Consider the following 22,878-nt stretch of genomic DNA (forward strand, 5'->3'; position numbering starts at 1 on the left):
CTCTCCGCGCATCTCAATGACGTACCACAAAGTAGTAAATAAGCTAACTGAGTGCGACATTACTTGGTGTAGATAAAAAGGGTATTCTAGCTTGTACATGCAAAGACGATTGGTATTCAGAAATAAATTATTTGCCAAATTGAATGTTTGTATTTTCAACGGGAGATATGAGTTAATTATACGTTATTAAGTGTTGTGTTTATCAGCTAGCGCCGCTAAAGGCAATTCGTCGCGTGTTGATGACATCACAGTTTTGACATTGGCATGGAGCATGACAGAAGGGTAACGTTAGCATGTTATACATTTTTGATTTAAACTATTTTTAAAAGTATTATAACCATTGTTGTGTTAATGTTTTTATCGGGGCAAAAGATTATGACAGAAAACATATTTGCTGCGTTGTTGGTTTTTTTCTATCCACCATATGATAGTTAGCCAATGCTAACGATATCATTAGCAAACACTGCTAACCATGTTTGATTTCTCCCTCTAGCTGACAAATTATTTGGTGTAGTTATGGCGCTTCCCCGGCTTTCAAGATCCCTAACTGGGCTTCTCATTGAGTCTTCGTCCATGATTCACCAGAGGACTTTCAGGTGAGAGTTTTTCTGCTGGATTTTGTATAAACATAGGTAGACTTGACTACTAGGCTAAGACAAATTTAAGTTGTTTTGTTACACTAGATGGATGTTAGATCTGTGAGCTCTTTAACAATGTTAAATTCTAATGTCACATGAAACATACAATATAGTAGCTTTTATGTTTAAAGACTGTTGGCCTTTAGACAGCTGTTATTCGTTGTCATGATCTATGATATTTAGGGATGAGTAGTGTCCCAGCAGGAACTTGAAAATGACTAATTTAATTTGTCTTGTCAGTGTCTCCTCTGTTGCTGCAGCCATTCAAAAAATGACAAGAGTACGCGTTGTGGACAACAGCTCCCTTGGAAACACACCATATCACCGTCCACCAAGAGTGATCCATGTCTACACCAAGACTGGCATAGGAAAAGTTGGTGACAAAGTCTTACTTGCCATCAAAGGGCAGAAGAAAAAAGCTCTAATCGTTGGACATAAAATGCCTGGAGACCGTATGACTCCACGATTTGATTCAAACAATGTTGTTCTGATTGAGGACAATGGCAACCCTACAGGAACAAGGATTAAGACCCCTATACCTACACATCTGCGTAAATTAGAGGGAGATTATTCCAAAGTATTGGCAATCGCTAGTACATTTGTCTAAATGTATCATTCAGTTGTGAGTTTTGTGAGCATTTGATTCTTTGTTATCTTCAATAAACCCGACATGTCATAATCAGGCAAGATTGTGTTGCTTATCAATATATGTGCAATTATTGGAGCCAAGTATTTATCACCATGCCTGGTATTTCAGGCCTCCTTATGCTCACAATCAATATAACCAGTTTCCAAATGAAGGTCAAGCTTATACAGCTATGAACACAATGCACAAAGAGAAAGCAACAGCTGTGAGGGGGAATCTTTATTAAAGGCACAATATACATTCACAACACAGAGCACATGACTGGCACGTCTGAAATATCAGTTTAAAAGATTGTGGTGTCATATATAAGGCATTCAGTATCATGTGATTCTTACGAATGTCACGAGTGAAATGGTGTAAGGAATTTGTTAATGTCAGGCAACATTACTAGCAGCATATAATAAAATAAAAAATATGTTAAGCTGCTTTACTGTAAGAAAAAGAAATATGTATAAAACAGTAGTTTAACACCAGAGTCTATACTGCCACCTACTGGACTGCAACTAGCTCTAAGGTGTAAATGTTCTGTTATGTCCTGAAACCAGACAAAAATCTGAATACGAAATAAGACTTAAAAAAACAAATGACTTCTGACAGATTAGCACTTCGAACACCTTTTGGTAAGATTTCAAACAATCTAAATTTGTGTGAATAAATCAGTTGACATTCACATCGACAGCAAAACTAAACGATAAAATAAAAATCAACTTGTATGCATGTTGCAATTAGTGGCTTATGTCATGCACAGGCTCATGCAGTTTTTACAAAGATGACACATTCTCATGTGGCACAGCAACCGCTTCATACTGTGGGTTTGCATAGATTCTAAAATACGGCCAACCAGGACACACTTGGTCTTGTTAGACTTTGGTTTCCTGTTATGCAGTTTTTATTTTTGCTACTTTTTTCTTCTAACACTGAGGTGTGAGGTGTAAAAGGATCAACAGGTTGCTAAGGCTGAGGGGTCTTCAGAGCTCCAGGTTGGTGGCAGTCAACCGGCACTGTACTTTGATTCCATAACCAGTAAAAAGATGGTCCTCTTCAACCACACATTGTCATATAAAGCCACTAGTAAGGTGTAGAAATAAGGTTTAGATGAATAAGAATGACAGAAATGTACAGTATCTTTTATTTTTACAACAGAACTCACCTCTGTGAGGCTCATCTCAGCCACTCCTTCTCCCTCCTTGTCAAACTGCTGGAAGGACCCTGTTGCATTTTAAGTTTTAGTTTAAAAGAATGTAAACATATTGTTTATTTTTATAACATATACTAATGTTACTCACTGAACATGGCTTCTAGCTTGACCAAGCAGCAGATGAAGTTGTCAAAGTCGATCATCTCATCTTCAGCGTAACGAGCTACAAGAATCTGGTTCAGTCGATTGTTCAGTTTAAAACCTACACAGAGACACAACAGATGTTTGAAAACTTGGCTGCAGTTCTCAGTTATGAGTGTGAGCACTAAAATAAAGCAATAAAATAATCAAGTAATATACCTGCTGCCTCCACTGCAAGTCGCATCTCATAAGAGCTCATGGCTCCGGACTTATCGAGGTCAAACTGCCTGAAAATGATCTAAGAGACAGAGACAAATGTAAACGGAGAGTCTCGGTGTGTTTAACACTCCTTTGGGTTTGTTGTTATTAAACTCATTCCTACCAGCCATTTTCGGATTTTGTTCCAGAGGATCTGAAACTCCACCAGTCCTAAACGGGCGCTGCCATCCTTCTGATTTAACATTGTGTCAAGGGGATAAAATATCACACATTCACTGATAAATCCTCAGTTCTATTAAATAGTGATAACACAAGAGGATACATCCATCAGGTTAACCATGGTCCTACATGATTCCATACTGAAGCCATCGGTTTTCAAATCTTTGTCTGAAATAACAAAAGGAAAAGCACTGTGACTGCACAGCAAACACTCTACAATGGAATCCAATACAGTAATGGGAGGTTATTACTCATATGAAAACCTTCCAGCAGCTTTGAATGATGCTAAGAATAAACAGAAAACTCACGCCTGGAGATGACTCTGTTTAGAATGGTCCTGAGCTCGCGAATAGAAATCTCCATGTCCTGGAAAAAGCACGGAGGCGACAAAGACTTTAGCGAGTCAAGTAAGAAAAACTTCATCACTTTCATCATAAGAAATGGACCACAGATTTTTAGGATTGTAGTATATCTACAAAGATACTGTGGCAAGTAGATGTGGCTCATCTCTCCTTCTACCCAGATACAAATGTGTAAAACAGGCCGCCTTCTCCAAACATACCTCTCCAGCGAGTTGGGCAAACATGGACTTAAAAGAGTCATCGATGTCATCTTCAGTTATCTCCTCCTGTAGGAAGACAATAATAAAAAGGCATTTAAACTGAAACATTCTTCCTGCCCTTCACGATGCAAATAAAAATGTCAGGTGTCACTAATACGTACGTCCTCTCCTAAATCAAAAGATACTTCATCATCCAGTTCTCTGCAGCAGACACAATCATACAGTATTAATAAGATTTCTTTTTTAAGCATTAAAAAAAACACATGCTGAAGACGCATACTCTGTTTCTGACTGCTTCTCAGTGAAGACTCTCAGGACGAAGTCGGCCTCTTTACCAGGCTCGAAGGTGGAGGGAACGATGAGGTATTCTCCGGGGGGCAGCCGCAGTCGAGTGCTCACCTCCCGCAGGTTAATGAAGGTCTCAGAGCGAGCACACGACCCGTGGTTCAAAAAGAAGTTTTTCTTCAAATGGACATTCTGGCAGCCTCTGTACTACAGGTACAAAGAAACAAAGCAGGGGTGGTGCTGTTGGTTATTGTTTTAATAAACAGTGGTAGAGTCACGCTCTGCTTACCTCTTCTGGAATCTGCAAAAGAAGAGCACAAAAAGGTTTATACAAAAATAAGCGTCTGAAGATGCCATTAGCAGAACCAGTGCTGATTTTCCATCTCTGTTCTGACCTCATAGAGTGCAAAGCCAATGGTGTGCATGTCCTGACCATGGCGCCGATATCTGCGGCGGTCCTTCTGCATGAGGGCCACTAAAAAACTGCAGGCCACCTCATCGTCCTCTGGATCGTCGTCCTCCTCCAGCAGTGTGATCTTATACTGAGGGTTGATCCAAAACGTGTCTGCATAGATCATGGATTTTTTTTGTCAGCCTGTTTTCATAGTGTGCAAACATTTGTTGTTGTGTGTGTGGTTAAACACTCACTAGGATGGTTCCTGCAGCCACCAGCAGTGCTGCCTCTCCTCCATGTGCCATAGAACTTCATGGTGTTCCAGTGGCTGAGACCTTCCTCACTCAGAGCATCTGGAGTCAAGTTACAGATCTCTAATCGAGAAAACTGCCGTGTGAAATCGCTAAAGGACATCCTGGAAAACATGCAAATGAATAGTTTTACTTTCTTGTTAAAGATTAGATGAAAAAACATGTAGATGGTCCCCATTTGTTAACTTGCAAATCTATCTATATTTATATCTATCACAAGAAGCTATGAGAAAACAATGTCTGGTAAGAGAGTGAATCAAATAACTATAAGCAAGATTAGTATATGAATCTCTATTACAATAAAATATAGTAAAACCTGTTCTACTTTTAAACTCCTCTGTATTCAAGATGGAGACACTGCTAACAGTTCAAACAAAGAATTTCTCCATGGGGAGGTGTCCCACTGAGGTGCTCAAGGAATGACCCACATTCAAAGAGATCCAATGGAGTGGAAAAACAAATTATAGAGTAAAAACTATCATTCTGGAATTCTGGAACAGACACAAACATGGCACTGCTTTTCTCCTCTGGCGCTTTTGTTATGCAAACTATCAAATTATTGCTTTAAAATCCTTTCAAAGCATAAAATCCCCACAGTGGGACATCGTACCAAAACTCCCCGTCTTCCATCTGAAGGTGCAAGTCCTCTCGCTCAGAAGGGTCAATCTCATCCCATTCAGAAGAACTGCACATAACAATAAGACGACAGGACAGACATTACCATCAAGTATAAGATAAACAGGTCTAATTGTGCTTGACTCACTTGTCACTCCAGGCTCCTGTCCACTCCACTTGGCCCCATGGGTTACGTATCCGGATTAGACGTACTATGCTGCCATGGAACTCCACCTACACAGCGCCACAGCGACAGGAAGTTTATTACCCCCAATGCTTTTACAGTAACGACATAATGAGCTGAGCCATGCAGACCTCCTTCAGTCCAGTCAACGAGTAGGCGTGGCCCTTCACGAGCTTCTTGAATGTAACAGCCTCCATGTCGAAGGCACTGGTGATCTGTATTATTATAGAAAACCAGAATCACTGCATTAGGTAATGAGTTGGGCAACAAATTAAATAAATGTACTTTAATGTGATGAGACCTCAAAGCACTCACATCAATAGAGCAGCCCAGCAGGGAGCCTCTCTCCAGAGCTTTGCCGATGATCCTGTACAGATCTCTGGGAGGCTTGCGGAGCTCATACATCTCAGACACGCCACCTGTGAAGTCCTCAAACCCTTCAGTGGTGCTTCCTCCTGACAGAGCCTCATAAGAGCCATTCAGCCTGATAAGCACATTAAAAACATACTTCAGACTGATTGCTCTAAGCTCATAATGAATAATGCAACAAACCCATACTTAGCGTATGCCTTCTCCAGGAGTGCGCTCCAGAATTCATTTCCCTCCGCTGAATGGACAAACATGAGCTCCCCGTCTTTGACTGGCAATCTATCATCAATCACCACATCCACCCATTCGCCGAACTGCCAGAACTGCAACACAGAGCAATAATCAACTGCTCCAATCTATATCAAGTGCATGGAAAAGGGAAAAAGCCACCAGACAACATTTAGGTACCTGAAAGTGGAAAATTCCAGCATAATCATCTTGGAAGGACTGACCGTGTGGAACAACCCGATGGAGAAGCCTCTCGTTCAGGGTGAGAGAGGCGATGGCTGCTAAGAGCCAGCAGTCACCTGCGAGGGTGGAGAGAAAAAACATTTAGCACCATTGTTCCAGTTTTGTTGTCCTGCTGTTTCTCCATAACAGGTTTGAAACTTGGGTCTCACCCAGCGCTCCCTGACAGATGTCTGTTCTGGTTGCACCGCCCACAATGAACTCAGGGTTATCCGTCAGTTCCTGTGGAGAAATGTAATCACATCAATCCCCGCATGAGAACTCGGACTGGTTTTAGGCGTCACATCTGTCAATGCACTGCTCTTCTGGCATGCATGTGTCGACTTTCTGTGTTTCAATGAGGAGCTGTAAACAAATGTCACAGCACAGGAGGGAGTGGTCAGAGAATGCCAACAGCTGCAGTGGACTACGAGGTTCCTGTTGCTACTTGTCCTATTCTGTCTGAGCTTGCACACATAAAATAAGAAAGTGTCATTGATATGTTTGTTTACATGATAAGTTCCAGTCTACAACATGAGCCTGCTGTGAAGATGCTATCTCTCACCGTGGGCCTCATCCATTGCACATCTCTAGTTTTAGAGGAATATGGGGCGAGTTCCTTAAAGCCCAGGGATGGAGGCTCCGCAGGGAAACAGGCGTCTTCAAACAGGCAACCAGACTCCAAACACTGTTGCTTCAGCGCCTCGTAGTCCTGGTTGGCAAAGTGCACTGCCTGGTCGTTGGAGCCCATGCCTTCTGCCCGCAGCCTGCTGGCGTAAATGCTTGCGGATATCCCTCCTCCTGAATACATGCTGGTGTGTGTGAGACAAAAATATGGAGATGGTGAGCTGGTGGTTATGCACACAGTGCTTTCTATTTATAGCAGCCAGCTAATCAGTGGCACACTCTTTAAGTCAAAGAGCTACAGCACAACAATCAGAGGGTGGGAGCGGGTGTAGAAAGAAAATGATAACTAAATGTTGGACAAGACATGGATTATGAATTAGCACAAAGCCAAAGCTGTAGCCTTTTAAGTAACTAAGGCAGTTACCTAAAAGTCAAATTAACTGCAAAAATATTTACAATCTGTGTTTCACTAATTCAGGCAGTTATGTACATATTCTTTTTTTGTTGCTGCCATGTGCGTGTATGTGTATATAAGAGTTTTTGCTGTGTTTATTGTATTTATTGTTCTTAAAAATGCTGCTACTACGACTTAATTTTCCCCACAGGGATTAATAAAGTAAATCTTAATCTTAAGTCATTTTTAGCTTTCATATTTTAATTTGACCAATAATATATATATATACATATATTTAATTTAGAACTTTATAACAGAATATAGTTAAATAAATCTGATTCATCCATAGCCCTGTAAAAGCTAATCTTGCAGATTAGAACAATTTTTCCTAACAATAATCATTTGATAACCAACTAAGATCTTTCTTTTTGTATTTTTAACTAAGTTTTATTTTAGTCTCATGTTGAGTATATAGTACCACAATCTACCAAATTCTACTAAAATATTAAGAAGTTGGTAGAACACAAAATAATAATTTATGATATGATAAGTAGCTGGTTACTGTGAACACTGATTTATCTGGGTGATAGTTTCTCACCCTGGTTGGGGCAAAAAAAAAAGAAAAGCCAAAAGTAACTGTGTTGTTATGGACACCTAAGTAAAGAAAAGCCCAGCAGGGAAAGCACATATAGGGAATGTGAAACAAGAACCACCATCTTACACAAAGATGTTAGAAATGTAATACCTTGTCTGTATGGGCAGGCTGAGAGGGAGGACAAAAAAACAGAGAAAAAGGTCATTCATGTCTGCACAGTGTTTCTGACCCTGTTTTACCTGCTCTTGCTTTTATAAGTCAAAGTCTTCAGTGAGGACACAGTGTGATGAAGACGGGAGGCAACAGAAACTAATATGTGTGGGATTTTTCATTAAAAGCTGTGATCTCTTGCTGGATCAGCTTTGTTACAGCTCTCTGTGCTGCTGCACTCACTCTGAATCCTGATGAGCTGAGTTTGGTAAACAGTTGAGACACTGAAACTAAGAAGAAACAGCTTGGCTGGAGGTCAGGTGAGGGAGCCGGAGATGAAAACAAAATGGTTCAGTTCACACAAAACAGTGCTTTTAATTCTGCAGACAAGGACATTGTTTATAGGGCCAGAACCCCCCATCCTGAGGCCCCACATGCCTGTGGAGTCTGCAGGAATGTCCCTCTGGTCTGTCAATAGAGACCAAAAAGATATCTCTACTTTGCCCCAATGGGCAGAGAAAAGCTGATCCATGCAGTACTGTGATGATGTTAACTGCAGGACTCCGGCCTCAACAATGGCCTAACAAGCCGACAGCCCCTCAAACTAACGCACAGCTTCCCCTGTGGGCACTATACATGATGTTTGAGGTGATGTTACTATCAAAAGTCGCAGTATGTCAGACATGTATTATAGCCTCAGATTGTTTACAGCACCTGTTCAACAGTAGGCCTGACTTTGTGCGCACCGGCCTGCTGTCAGCTTCACAGATTTCAGGCATCACGCACACACACTTTTCCCCACTCTGCATGTAAACGCTGTTTGAAATCCACCTTTGTATTCATGCAAGTAGGAAATTATTACCTCTACAGTGTGCAGTTTATTAAATCACACCGCACCGGTGGCCCAGAATAAAACCAGCTGGCCCCGTTAACCTACAAACTGACAGCATGAAGGCGTTCATTCAAAACACAGGGAACAACAGCACAGCGCTCACTCACCACCGCTTTGAAGGCGACTGGCTGCTCCTTCTCTTCAAACCGCAAAGCGACGATTCTGTAAATCTGTGAGTCTGTAAAAGTGGTAGCTTGGCAGGAGCACAGGTCCAGCCCTCTCCGCGGCGCGCACACAACACACAAGCGCGCACACTGCAGGAAAGCGACCAGCCAGCCGGTCAGGAGGAGGAGGAGGAGGAGGCGTGGCCACACTGCTCACACGCAGTAACGCAGCCTGTGAAGGAAAAGTAGAAGTCAACGTTAGCCCTAAACTCCAATCTTCAAGTTAAAAGTTCAGATTAAACTAAACATTACACTGCGTCACCTCCATGACATCTTATATTCATACTTTAATACAGCCGACTCACTAAACTGTGCTCTGCTTGATTGTAATTGTAAGTTGTGCACAGAGCACACTGTGCACCCATTAAGGTATTAAATATTAATACTTGGCTTTATCAACTGTCAATCCTGTCTGTAATATATATATACTGTCAAAACGACAGTATTTATTGATAACTTCTTGCTTTGATGTTTTCAGAAATAAAAAAATGAAACACTTTTACATCTAGAATATATGACATGTGAGATGCTATCGTCAATATACATATTTATATATTTTATATATTCAAATTGACAGTATTGTTCCTTCTAAAGGGTTAACAAGTCTGAACTTTTATTAAGAAAACAAATCGGATTACCTGTGAATGCAGGTTCAATTAAAAAAATCCTTCTATTGTAAGAGAGTTCGCCTCTCAAACCATTTTGTCTTCAGTTCTTGTGTTTACATCACTGACAGAAGCTCTCAGTGCTCAGTCCTCAGTATGACTCCTGCAAACTGAAGCAGTCGTTTATCACTTGAGAGATAACGTGCAGTAAATGACTGCAAAGGTTAAAGATCACCAATCACCATTTATCCAGCTGAAATCTGATATAGTTTAAGGTGGATCCAAACACAGACAAACTCAAGAAGACTAAAGTTCAACAGAAGATGAGCTTTAATAAGCCATCAAAAGGTCTGGTGACAAAATACATAAGAGTGACCAGAGTCCAAAAACAAAGAAAACAAACCAAACAAAGGTAGAGCAATACACAAGAAACACAAGAACCACAAGAGCCACAGGAACCCATGGTAACACAGCATGCACGCAGGGCCCAGAGAGGCGTAAACCAATGGTAGGACCACAGACCACCTGACAAAGACACAGGGAATCACAGGACTCAAATACCCCAGGGCTAACAAGACACAGGTGCACACAATCGGGGCGGGGCACCTAATCACCAAGGAGGGCAACAAGAGGAAGCAACACTCACAGGAGTACACAAGGGAACTCCGTCTTTCAAAATAAAACAAAACCAAAACAGACCAAGAAAATACACAAAACACCAAAATAACCAGGAAACAAACAGGATCTGCAGCGGCCCAGGTGGTGCTTCACTTACACTCCTTCCAGTTTAATGCTATAGTGCTGGAGCATTTCTTTGTTGAACATTGACACACACAGGGTCCAGGTCTGAGGTTTAGGTCTCAAATATTTGAAATGAAATATCAATAAAGTGAAAGTGTACTTATAGATGCTGCTGTTTCATGAAAGGAATTCCACATAAACACACTATTTTCAGACCACCTTCTCTTCTTATGCATACAGCATGTGAATCTGGATTTAGCTTCACTTTGAAGTTTGTTAGGCTGCTGTCAATCATAGGTGTTAAAAGGCAAAAGGGTCTGCATAGAGAAAAATGAAACAAATGTACAATTTCATAATGTGAACGTGAGCTGTGATTTTGTTGCTGCACTGCCCCCAAGTGGCCACAAATCTCAATAATTTACTTCTGGCTTCTTTAGTTATATGAATAGCAGCTGATGTATCTGATAAAGAGTTATTTTATTCCAGCCACTAACAATGAATCATTAATGAAGAGTAAATGGAACAGTATTAAAGATATTGAGTAATTAATAAAGAAGCCACTTCTATAATATAACAGAGCTCTTAAAGGCTAATGCTAATGATTAATAATGAATACAAGCTAAAGAAGGATTTTGTGTGTTTGTGTCTACTTATTAACATTAAACTTTGTATACTGATTCTCTCTGTATAATTAACTGCAAGGTCTGAAGCCGAGGGCTGGAAATAAGTGCTCATTTGTCATCATTAAGACTGTGTGCAGACATCTTAAGTGCTTTGTGATCCACCCGTCTCACAGCTTCCTGCAATAAGATGACACCATACTGTACATCTGCTGGGTGTGGAAATATGGATGTATGCCTGTCAACAACAAAACAGACACTGTGCACTAATCCTCTTTAATGTTCAAGCAGCAGTTTTGATTGTTTTGGAGGTAAAATTAAGGAAACCCTTTTATTACAAAGGATGTGCTTCTGACACATAATTTATATACATATTGTTGTACGGCTGTATAATGCCTGAACAAACCACTTCAAAGACTTGTTTGATTAAGGCTCAGCTTTGTTGTAGCTTTGAGGATGTAAACACAGAATCAGGATATTGGATCACACACACTGACTGCGTGCATCTCTCAGACAAAGTGTTGCAATGTCATCTGTATCCTGGTTTTGTTTATGCTCAACTTAACTGTTGCTCCACCGGCCAACGTATTTTTTTTTCAAGCATGGCTTTGACAACTCTCAGCTGAACCGTGTAAAAACATCAGTATGTTTTTATTTCAGTGGTTATTTCAGTGTTTAAATGTAAAACACTGGGGAAACATTCTCTATATACACATGGGAATGAGGCTAATAAGAGAAGTGCTTTAAGTTGGTGATGGGTGTGTGCCTGTTTGTATTTCATTTGTGGTCACAGCACATCTTCATTTGGATTTGCTTAGGGTTGCTGCTGTCTGCTCTGTTTGCCTCACCTGCACACTTAGAGGCCCCTCCCTGTCTGTGATCCAACCCCTTTATCTTATCATCGGTGGCAGTTAAAAGGGACTGAGACAAAGGAGCACCTGGTTCTTTTTTAGGTAGAGCATCAGCTCATAAAGAGGAAAACCCTTCTCCATCATCCAGGACCGTAACATCGGCTAGCTGTAAAACTGAGAGGTGAAGATGACATCCACAGCTGATCGTCTGGCCCGTCAGCAAGAGCAGGAGAAAGGCATTGGAACCAACGAGCAGGCAGTAAAGTTCTGCAACCAGGACTATGAGGTCCTGAGGCAGCAGTGTTTGAAGACTGGGCGCCTGTTTGAGGATGACTGCTTCCCAGCTGTGCACAAGTCTCTGGGCTACAGAGAACTAGGACAATACTCATCAAAGACCAGGGGTCTTGTTTGGAAAAGGCCAAAGGTAAGAAGCTGCTGAAAAGATGCAGCAGCTCATCGATAACACACCCCATTACACTTTTGTTTTTCTTATAGGAGCTGAGTTCAAACCCTCAGTTCATTGACAATGGAGCCACAAGAACAGACATTTGTCAGGGAGAACTGGGTAAGTGAGACGGATGGTGTCACTTCATGAGGGACATCCCACATTAAGATTTGTATAAGACAAGTTTGTTGGCACATGCGGTCCATACTGTTGCTCCACTGTGGTCAGCAGTCACATCTCAGAGCGTGACTTCATGTATCCCTCCCTTAATGTGCAGGTGACTGCTGGCTCCTGGCTGCCATAGCCTCTCTGACTCTCGACCAGAATATCCTGGCTCGTGTGGTGCCTGATGGACAGAGTTTCACCAAGGATTATGCTGGAATATTTCACTTTCAGGTCTGTCAAAATATTTCATTTATAGTCTTCTTTTCTCTCAGGACATTATTAATATGGAAGACATACACAGCTCTACTCGACGTTTTGGGTCCACAAGTGACCCACAAGCAGTTAATATCTGTATGATTAATCCTATAAAAGCATATAAAGACAAATCAGGATACTGATTGATTGGATTTTTCCCTCTTCCTTTCAGTTCTGGCAGTTTGGTCAGTGGGTGGATGTGGTAGTTGATGACCGTCTGCCCACAAAGGATGGAAAGCTGCTGTTTGTCCACTCAGCAGAGTGCTCAGAGTTTTGGAGCGCCCTGCTGGAGAAGGCTTATGCTAAGTATGAATCCTTCTTCCTATAAAACCTTGATATTCTGCTTTATTGTGTGGGTGGGGAATGAAAATCCGTCCCTTTGTGTCTGACAGGGTGATCGGCTGCTACGAGGACCTGTCAGGAGGAAACACCATTGAGGGCTTTGAGGATTTCACTGGAGGAATTGCAGAAACATACACCTTGAATACCGCCCCGCCTAACCTCTTTCACATCATTCAGAGGGCCCTGGGGTTGGGCTCACTGCTGGGCTGCTCCATTGATGTAAGTCTTATTTTCATACATATTTGCATAAAATTTGCAAGCAAACAACCAACAATAAGTCATCTGATGAAAATATTTAGATCACCAGTGCCCATGAGACCGAAGCGGTTACAGCTCTGAAGCTTGTGAAAGGACACGCATACTCTCTCACCGGTGCAGAAGAGGTAAACTACCAACACAGTAGTTCAGTTATCTGTTTCTTCTTCTGCTGCTGCATGTAAATTACATCAAATCGTAATCTCTTGCCGGCTCTTCCAGGTTAACTATCAAGGCAAATCCATTCAGCTGGTCCGCATCAGAAACCCATGGGGTCAGGTGGAGTGGACAGGGCCTTGGAGTGATGGGTAAATATTTTATCTATTTTCTTAAACTCTGACTGGGTGATGTCAGGATTTTGTTTAAAAAAAAAGTGTTTTTACAAAACAGATCTAGCGAATGGAGACATGTCAGCAAAGATGTGAAGGCAAAGCTGAACAGTGTGGCTGAAGATGGAGAGTTCTGGTACGTATTGTTATATTCTGTACGTTGCCATGGAAACTGTTTTGACATCAACACATAATAGTGATGAGAACTTCCTTCTTGCCCTTCAGGATGTCCTATTCAGACTTCATCAAGCAGTTCTCCAGGCTGGAGATCTGTAACTTGACCCCAGACACGCTCATGAGCGACGATGTCGGACGCTGGAACCACTACCAGTTTGAGGGGATGTGGCGGGTCGGCTCCACTGCTGGCGGCTGCCGTAATAACCCAGGTAAGAGTGAAAGCACATGTCCTGCTTATCTGAGGCAGACTTCACTCAAAGATAACATTTTTTTTGTGTGTGTTCCAGCAACATTTGCATCCAACCCTCAGTTTATGATAAGTCTGGAGGATGTGGATGATGATCCTATAGATGGAAAGGATGGATGCACCTTCCTGGTAGGGCTGATGCAGAAGGACGGACGGAAGCAAAAGAGTCTGAACTGCAGTCTTGAGACCATTGGCTATGCTATCTATAAGGTATTTCACACTACTCTTTTATGACTTTCTTACATTTTTTAAATAATTCACAGATTTTCTAAAGACAAATGTATGTTCTTTTGCAGGTCCCAGATGAGGTTTGTATACATTTTAATCATTGCTTAATTTTAAAATTTTGAATTTCCGCATAAGGCTTCTTTGTCCCTATAAACCTTCAGTACAAAGGCCGCAGCAATGTCCGCCTAGGTCCTGACATCCTGCTGCGTCAGAGGGCGGTGGCCATGAGCAGCAGCTTCATTAACACACGTGAAGTGTGCGACCGCTTCAAGCTTCCTCCGGGAGAATACGCTATAATTCCTTCAACCTTCCAACCTCACAAGAATGGCAGCTTCATTCTCAGGGTGTTCTCAGAGAAACACGCTGCAACCAGGTAGAGCTCAGAGCTTTTTGTTTATACAACTATGAAGTGGACAAAGTTTAAAATCCAGCACTAAAAAGAGTGAATTTCTATTTTCTAGCCCAATGGAACAGAACATTAAGGCTAAAATAAAAGAGGTAAGACACTGCACAGTCTAATAAGGCGTCGCTTTTTAACACATCTGAACCAAATGTGTCACAATAACATGCTACATTCATCATTGTTTCCGTTTTTAAACAGCCTATGAATTTATTTGATTCATCTTTCAGGAGGTGATATCTGAAAAAGATGTGGATCCTAATTTCAAGCACATCTTCAAGCAGATCGCTGGAAGTGTAGGTTGACAAAACGTGAAACATTCAACCAGCTCTGAGCTGTATCGAGAGGTAATAATTTCCACTTTTCAAACAGGACATGGAGGTATCTGTCTTTGAACTGGTGGATATTCTGAACAAGGTCGTCTCTCAGCGTGAGTACATCAGAAAGTTTTACTGACGCACGTTTAGTCTCTTTATTTTCAGTTTCAATTCTGTGTTTCCATTTTCTTGCAGGCTCTGACATAAAGACAGATGGATTCAGCCTTGAGACAGGGCGCCTCATAGTCAGTCTGCTGGATGTATCCTCTTAAATATGTGACATATTTTGTTAAAGTCTCATGAAACTCCGTAAGACAGTTGATGCTCAGGTCAAAGGTTTTACATGGTGAGCTTAATCCTTAATTGTTCTCCAGAAAGATGAAAGTGGTATGTTGGGGCTGACGGAATTCCATGTGCTTTGGAACAAAATCCAGAAATACCTGGTAAGAAGTGATTTTTGTGCTTTTAAGATGGATTGTTTGGCTAACACGTGGCTGCTCGGGTCATGCAGGAGATCTTCAAGACTCACGACACAGACAACTCCGGCACCATGAGCTCCCATGAGATGAGGCTTGCTGCCTCTAAAGCAGGTACAAAAACAATAATTTCAACATTGAAACAATATTTTAATATTTGTGCCATTTTCTGGGTTATAAGGAGCATGTATGGTCTGACAGACTCAACAAGCCATTACCTTCTATATAGCATAATATAGCATTACACTTTCCTGGGATGAGATCAGAGCCTGCTGTTTTCCTCCCACAGGTTTCCAACTGAACAGTTCAGTGCTGCAGGCCATCGTCAGTCGTTACGCTGATGCCCAGTATGCCATAGACTTCGACAGTTTCGTTGGCTGCCTTGTCAAAATGGAAATGCTCTACAGTAAGTGTCAACACAACTTCAACACATAAGACTGCAGACCTGCAACATGACCTGTTTTTCTCTCTGCCCTCTAGAAATGTTTAAAGCTCTGGAAAGAGACAACTCAGGGAAGATTGAGCTGGATATGCAGCAGGTGTGTAAGAAAAAAACAAAAGCTGCTGATTTGTCAGTATTCCTAAACTGGTTGTGTAAGTTTTTGTTTTGTTTTGTCTCCTCTTGCAGTGGATGTGCCTGGCGATCTACTAGCTCTGGAGACAACACAGCAAAAAGCAGCAGAAAAATTGAAGATCTCAACAAAACAAATCAATCACTGCTTTCATTCATCCTTTTTAAAAAAAGCCTAAATTTCTTGCACACATCTATTTTTTTTTAATTTCATGTGTCTTTCCGCTAAATTGCTAATGCAGCATCTGTCAAATGACAGAAAATAAATATATAAATAAAGGGTTAAAAACAAAACAATGTGTCTGGGCTCTTGTTTTATCTCATGAAACTGTTACAATAGATCAGTGAGATAGTCTGATATGTCTGCAGTTGTTCAGGTGCAGGAGCTGCTGCATGGAGAGAGGACAGCAGTTTAAGGATGAATGCTTCGAGCCTCTGGTCTCATCCCTGGGCTTCAAGGATCTTGGACCAAATTACCACAAAGTTAGGGGAATCACTTGAAAGAGACCCACAGTGGGGTGCACTGGTTGAAGCTAAACAAGCAGCTGAGGGAACATGCATTTGTAAAACAAACATTTTAAAGTTTTAGGTGCATTTTGTCAATTTGGACTTCATATAGGTGCTCAGGATGTTTTGTTGATTGCTATTTTCTTGTGCAAGTCAGTAAACTGCTCTTTCCATCTGTAATTTGAATCATTTTGCATGCAGCAGACGGTCAAAGCCGTGATAACACACTGGCTCGTTTCATAACACCTAACAAATGTCTGTGGGCTGACACCACTGTGCACAGAACATCCTATAAGAACTCCTTCAGACTATGCTGTGAGAGATGAGACCACAGAACCATCACTTTGCACAACACAGGTTTTTGTACAAACACGCTGCATGGCTATTGTGCAAGTTTGCCTTATTGCCAAAACAAAACCAACTCATGACAAACTGATTTTTGACTGTTGGCTCCTGGCAGCCATCGCCTCCCTGACTTTCCGCAGACAGGTGTTGTCTCGTTTTTAGGCTTGGAGGAGGACTACACAGACATTTTCCACCTGACACAGTGACTCAGTGCCTGATCCTTTGTTTTGTTGTCCAAGTCAAGCTGCAGTGGTTACTGATGTTTTCTGTGTGCGAGGTGTAGTACAGAGGAGACATGGAACAACTGATCAGTATCAGAACCCCCCCCCCCCCCCTGGGGTGAGGTGGAGTTGAATGGAGCCTGGATTGACGGGTTTTTAGAGGCCAACATTAGCATTTAGCTGCAGACTCAGAAAGAGAAAGAGTCAGGCAGGTGATCCTAAACACCGTGAGTTGGACATGGTCATCGATTTTGTATTTATACAAATACACATACACCCAGACAGACAAACACACCGCCTGGTGGACCGGCTGGTAAATCCTGTTACACAGACTCTAGCTTTATTTGTGTGGTTGCAGCATGTCTTTCATTATCTGTCCTCTTTTTCTAGCTCTTCTGAATGGAGATATTTAAGTAATGCTGACCGTGAGTGGCTGACTAACCGTTCTGAGGATAGCGAGTTCTGTTAAGGGAACCTTGTCTTTACCCAACTTTATTTTACAAATGAGGCAGGCTATGGACAGCACATACAAACCCTGGTATGCGTGTGTCCCCACATGAACACAGTAGTCTCAGCTCAATGTGTACCTTTCACCCTGCTGCAATTTGTCATTAGGTTTCTTGCTCAACAACCCTCTGCATCAGATCACTGTGGCCCACTACAGCGAGCAGAATTTCACCATTGACTTTGACAGCTTTGTGGGCTGCTTGAGTCACTTTAAGACACAATTTAGTGAGTAACCTGTGACTGTGTTTTCATCTACAGTGGTTGATTCTGGCAATCTTGTAGAAAAAATAAGAATGAAGCAAATGGTGGGCTACATAAAATCATAAAAATATGAACATCTGTGAACTAAAGTGAAAAGACATCTCTGACCACACCTATAAGCACAATTTGAACACACTGGAAACTTGAACCGAGGTCAGAGCAACAATGGTTTTTGTCCATACAAGTGTAACATTACTGGTTACAAGCTCAGCATTAGAAGCAATACTGGCTCACAGCTCTGCTGGCGGGTTCGAAATGGAAAAATTGAAGAAATGAATGCAACTACCAAAATGTCTGCATGGTTTCATTTCAATAAAATAATTCAACATATAATAAAGCAAACAGAAAAGTAAAAGAGATGCCTGCCTATCAGCTAAAAACAAGAACCTGCTCTAATACTGATCTTTAACCAATGATGTCATAAATATATTACCCAGAGGATTTTACCATCAGCACATTTACTGCTGAATACTTCCTCCACCAGTACAGAGATGAGCAGTTCAGTACTCATAATTTGCCAGCAGATGTCACAGTTCTCGTAGATATGGTGTTTGGCTCTTCTTACATCACCGGCTGGGTTGTGGCCAAACTCCAAGACTGCCTGTGTGCTTGCAGCAGCATGAAGTTCTCAGCCCACAGAGAGCTATGCAGCAGCCATTTCCTGCCCTGTGTGGTTCAGTTGTACTTCCCCTTATACAGCTGTAAAAGTGGCTGCTGGCTACCATTAGCTCTGGTAGGCAGGGGTTACCACAGCCATGATGATAAAAGCTAAGAAACAAACCCTGTAGCACATTTAAGTGTCTTTTATACTTTTATTTAACAGACTGTCGATTGTGTGACGTATGTAAATGATATTTTGGGGTGTCTTTAACCAGACAACTGGCTGTAGTGCAAGTGCTAGCAGGTAAGCTGTGACGTGTGCTTTAACAGTTATTCTGCTTTTTTGGAACAGGAGCCAATGGGGCGTGATTCTCAGTGAACCACAGATCCACACAGTCAAAGCAAAGCCACCGTGAGTGTGAGTTTAGATTCTCCTTAAAAAGGAAAATCTGACACAAGTATCTACTTATGCCTCAAGGTACCTACTAAACCTTTATGTCATTTTAAAGGAGCAGGACCCAGAAAGCTAGAAACACTGGTTAATGTTAACATAAAAACATCAGGGATATATGGCTGCCTGCTGTAGGCTGTGCTTGTTTGTGTATTTCTATTGGCATGGCCTATTCATTCAATAAACACCTGATCCAGAAATGGTGCATGATTATATTTACAAAGGGGCCAGAACAGCACATCTAGGCGTTAGAAAAACTTTGATCCTGACTATGAAGTGGCTGGAGGCTGAGGTTTATGCTCCCTTCAGCCTTCTCCCATCTGCAACAAGCTTCTCCATGACAACAAGAGCCAGATAACCCAGCCAGAGGTCATCTTAAAAAAATGACAAATTTAGCTTGAGTAGTATAATAAAGATCGTCTTTAAAGCTGGTCTACTCTGAGTCAAGCAGTCTCTTTAGTCCTTTCATTAAAGCCCATCCTCCCTGTCATTTAGTCTTTCAGACCATTTGTTACCACCCTCCTCTACATCAGCTGAACTCTGCTCCACCACCACCCTGTAGACTCTAGTGTCCTGTCCTGTTAGGTGTCACTATTTAGGATACCACCCTGCTTATTTCCAACATTTTATTCTACAGTTTCAATGCTATTTTCCTGGTGAGGACAGACTGACAGCACAGGATCCCCTGCCAACCAGGCCCCCAATTCTTCTAGCTACGCCTCTGGAGAAGTATTGTTTTCCAATATGTTTATATACCTACATTAATCACACTCCTTTGTCATGTGACTGTGTTGTGTCTAAAACTCGAAGTTAGTCACTTGGTAAGATCTGTAACATCTTTTCAACAACATGCTGATGACGATTCTCAGTCATCCAGCTCATACTAGTTGAGACGATTAAAGCAAGAAAACTCTACAAGTCCAGACACCTTGCTTCAATCGTCTCATATTATGAGTATCTAGATGAACCCCATTGTCATGCGGTGTCTGCACACTTTACCTTATAAGGCCACTGAGCTGCATCTCAGCAGCAGACGAGTTAAAAATGCAGACAGGTTTGTTCTCCATATATGGATATTGTATGCTGCTGCTACCTGTGACACCTGGAGTTTCATGGTTTCGCTAAAAAAGGACTCACTCCTTTACCTACTCTAGCAAACTAACTGAAATGGAGATAAAAGGAGCAACAGGAACCTTTGTGCTGTGTCAAACAATAAAGTATCTATTGTGATTTTCCTCAAATGGGATTCAATGCAAATGCTGAGGTTGCAGCTAAAGCTGTGTGTCACACCTGGGAAGAGGAGCAGAGTAGGTGGGTCTACTTTTGGAGGTGTGCTTATTTACCACAGCTCCTCCTCCCATGAGTCAACCTGCTCTCCTTCCTTATGACCCCTCAGCACTTTGACTGCTGCTGCCATTTTTTCTCTGCTGCCTGTTTCCTGCACACATCAGAAGCAAAATGGTGAGTAGTTTTCACAAAAGAACTCAGCAGGGTTCATGTTTCCTGTGTCAGATAACGCCTTCTATGTGATCTGTGTGCCACGCAGGCTTAAAAATGCTGAAGGATTCAAGTGCAATTTCCTCATTTCTACAACAAATCTTAAAGAACATGTGTGACATTAATCCTGTTTGTGTAAAATGTTAGAAGCATAATATTTTCATGTGTTTCTTTGAAAGGAAGGCTTCCTGAGGGTAAAGATAAATTGATGTTGAGGAAAGGGTTTGTTCAAGGTGTGGTTTTGCCTCCAAAATGGAGGGAGCTTTGTTCGAGCTTCAAACTTGTTGAGAGTTTCCCTTGGGGCGGTCTTTCTTGTGCTAACTTGTTCCACAATGACTGGAATGTGACAGAACCAAGGCCTAGGCAGTTCATGGAATGGCAACACTCATAACATGTTACTGCTGGAAGGCTGCTTGAACATTTGCACATTTAAAACGACGTTAGACCTTCTCTCCAAACTTTTAGTTTTGAAGAGCTTCCTGTTTCTACATAATTCAGTTCTGCTTTTTCCCCCGAAAATCAAGTACAAGTGAAGAACATCTGAGATTATATGAGAAAAGGCTCTTATTAAAGTGCACATACTGGGGGAGGCATGTATTATTTGCAGAATACTGAAATGTTAGACAACATGTCACAGATGAGAGCAGTCGGACCTTTTTATCTGTGTATGTATTAAACCTATGGTATGATCTTTCCTCACTAGGCATCTGGAGTACAAGTCAGTGATGAGGTGAAGGACATCATCAATGAAATGAGAGTAGTGAAAGCTGATTCGGATCAGAAGGAACGCATACGGTTGGTTGCATTTCAAATCGCAGATGGCTTCATTCAAGTCAAGGAGATTTTTCGGGAAAAAGATCTGAGCGGTGTGGATGATGTTTTCAAGTTCTTCCTGAGCAAGCTAAAGGCTGAGCAGTGCTGCTACTTGCTGTATGATTGCCACTTTGAAACCAAGGAATCAGGCAGGAAAGAAGAACTGGTCTTTGTCCTGTGGTAGGTCCTTTGTATTTCGGTCACTACTATTATTACTTATTATTTAGTGGAGAACGTGCAAAGTGAGACCCTTACGTATGTGTTTCTCTTCATGCCAGGGGTCCTGAAAATGCACCCATTAAACAAAAAATGGTGTACGCCAGCTCAAAAGATGCTCTTAAGAAGGTTCTGTCAGGTATGTACTTGTTTACTTTTTATCCTTCCACGAATGCGTTTTCTGTACAATGATTCAAATGTATATGCTGCTTGCTATTACATCTGTGCCTCTGTGCACTTATTTTAGATGGGATTGAATTACGTAATATTAACAATATTTATTTCATGCTAAGTTTTGTTTCTCTTCTACAGGTATCAAACATGAGCTGCAGATGAATGACCTGTCTGATTATGGAACCAGGGAGAATTTTGCAGAGAGAGTGGGAAAAGGTGTGATCAAGGTCGAGGGCCACAGCTGCAATTCTTAAAATTGAACAGAGGCCGCAAACGCAGCACCTTTCCACTGTTTCATAACAAGGTACACTGAAAGGGACTTGAGAGGATGGTGGCGAAGTTTCCAAATTGACTTTGTTTTTTCTTTCCAATTGGGTCAACAAAGCTTTAACAGAAGGGCTGGGCTCTGAATAGGATTAGATTCCTGTTGCACCAGCTTCCAGCGTCTTAGCCCTTCTACACGGTCCAGTCATACCAGTTTGGCTGTAAATCTATTCAAATGTAATTTTACTTTTTTTTTTTTTGGAAATACATTTATAAGTGCCACCTGTCTGTAACATCAGATTTTTTTTTATGTATATACACACACTGAAAACATGTATCCCGTATCCACCATTTGTCTTCCTTTGGTTATCAGCTACTAGTGCCTCGTTCACTGTATAAAACCTGAGTTTACTGTAGGTCAACATAGTTGTTTTTCCTTGACTGTTACACTTTGATGGAAACCCTAATAGATGCAATACAAAAAAGGACAAATTTCAACAAAAATTGCAGCAGTTATTGCACGGTTGAGCATTGTCAGAAATAAATTCAGTGCAAATGTGTGTATGTGTGTTTTCTGTCTGTAAAAAGCTATTTGATTACAAAGGCTTTTTTTTTTTTTTTTAAATCATCAACATTGTCGTTATTTGCTATTTCTAAGTCATCAAGAATCACAGAGTAACCAGGGGAACAAAATGTGGACTGGGGACAAGGCAATTATTCCTAACCTGCAGCTAATAACCAGTAATAATTCACTTTAATACTGGATACTGTTTTCTTGTCTGTGTGCTGGAAACAAAACTAGGCATGCCACTGGTTAATGTTAACTTAACAAATTAGCTGCAAGCTGCAGCATCAGCTCTGTTTTCTTCTATGGTGCTCACAAGAGTGGACACATATTCTGTTCCATTCACACTGTGGTTAATCAAGATTCAACAGACTTATTTGTCACATCATGTAAACATGAGGAAAGAGACAAAGCAGTCTGGTCACAGTACTGCAGCATAAGTC

The 22,878-nt window shown here is 41.4% G+C and overlaps 4 protein-coding genes across 5 annotated transcripts; 3 read left to right on the forward strand and 1 right to left on the reverse strand.

Annotated features, from left to right (window-relative positions):
• The first annotated feature begins 39 nt into the window (after positions 1-39).
• Positions 40-1,325, forward strand: mrpl14 (mitochondrial ribosomal protein L14). Its single transcript, XM_028423093.1, has 3 exons — positions 40-282; positions 494-596; positions 879-1,325. The coding sequence occupies exons 2-3, from the start codon at positions 517-519 to the stop codon at positions 1,243-1,245; spliced, it is 447 nt and encodes a 148-aa protein (XP_028278894.1). The 5' UTR covers positions 40-282; positions 494-516; the 3' UTR covers positions 1,246-1,325.
• A 163-nt stretch (positions 1,326-1,488) lies between these two features.
• capn1a (calpain 1, (mu/I) large subunit a) lies at positions 1,489-9,067 on the reverse strand. 2 transcript variants are annotated; one of them, XM_028423175.1, is made up of 23 exons: positions 8,934-9,067; positions 7,935-7,952; positions 6,734-6,980; positions 6,342-6,411; positions 6,130-6,248; positions 5,911-6,044; positions 5,668-5,836; positions 5,484-5,567; positions 5,317-5,402; positions 5,164-5,238; positions 4,497-4,657; positions 4,244-4,413; positions 4,138-4,149; positions 3,844-4,055; positions 3,725-3,764; positions 3,564-3,629; positions 3,310-3,367; positions 3,105-3,169; positions 2,946-3,014; positions 2,783-2,861; positions 2,571-2,684; positions 2,435-2,493; positions 1,489-2,352 (listed from the first exon to the last, which is right to left on the reverse strand). In XM_028423175.1, the coding sequence occupies exons 3-23, from the start codon at positions 6,977-6,979 to the stop codon at positions 2,326-2,328; spliced, it is 2,115 nt and encodes a 704-aa protein (XP_028278976.1). In that variant the 5' UTR covers position 6,980; positions 7,935-7,952; positions 8,934-9,067; the 3' UTR covers positions 1,489-2,325. The 2 variants fall into 2 exon arrangements, with proteins under 2 accessions (XP_028278976.1, XP_028278977.1); XM_028423176.1 differs by lacking the exon at positions 7,935-7,952.
• Positions 9,068-11,879: 2,812 nt separating this feature from the next.
• On the forward strand, positions 11,880-16,263 carry LOC114446882 (calpain-2 catalytic subunit-like). Its single transcript, XM_028422756.1, has 21 exons — positions 11,880-12,231; positions 12,303-12,372; positions 12,530-12,648; positions 12,845-12,978; positions 13,065-13,233; positions 13,314-13,397; positions 13,492-13,577; positions 13,660-13,734; positions 13,824-13,984; positions 14,063-14,232; positions 14,319-14,330; positions 14,412-14,623; positions 14,712-14,748; positions 14,881-14,946; positions 15,023-15,080; positions 15,163-15,227; positions 15,342-15,410; positions 15,479-15,557; positions 15,733-15,849; positions 15,924-15,982; positions 16,072-16,263. The coding sequence occupies exons 1-21, from the start codon at positions 11,995-11,997 to the stop codon at positions 16,093-16,095; spliced, it is 2,103 nt and encodes a 700-aa protein (XP_028278557.1). The 5' UTR covers positions 11,880-11,994; the 3' UTR covers positions 16,096-16,263.
• Positions 16,264-20,266: 4,003 nt separating this feature from the next.
• cfl1l (cofilin 1 (non-muscle), like) lies at positions 20,267-22,430 on the forward strand. Its single transcript, XM_028423273.1, has 4 exons — positions 20,267-20,367; positions 21,107-21,396; positions 21,495-21,571; positions 21,745-22,430. The coding sequence occupies exons 1-4, from the start codon at positions 20,365-20,367 to the stop codon at positions 21,858-21,860; spliced, it is 486 nt and encodes a 161-aa protein (XP_028279074.1). The 5' UTR covers positions 20,267-20,364; the 3' UTR covers positions 21,861-22,430.
• The last annotated feature ends 448 nt before the right edge of the window (positions 22,431-22,878 follow it).

Source organism: Parambassis ranga, chromosome 15 (assembly GCF_900634625.1).
Source record: "Parambassis ranga chromosome 15, fParRan2.1, whole genome shotgun sequence".
NCBI classification, from domain to species: domain Eukaryota; kingdom Metazoa; phylum Chordata; class Actinopteri; family Ambassidae; genus Parambassis; species Parambassis ranga.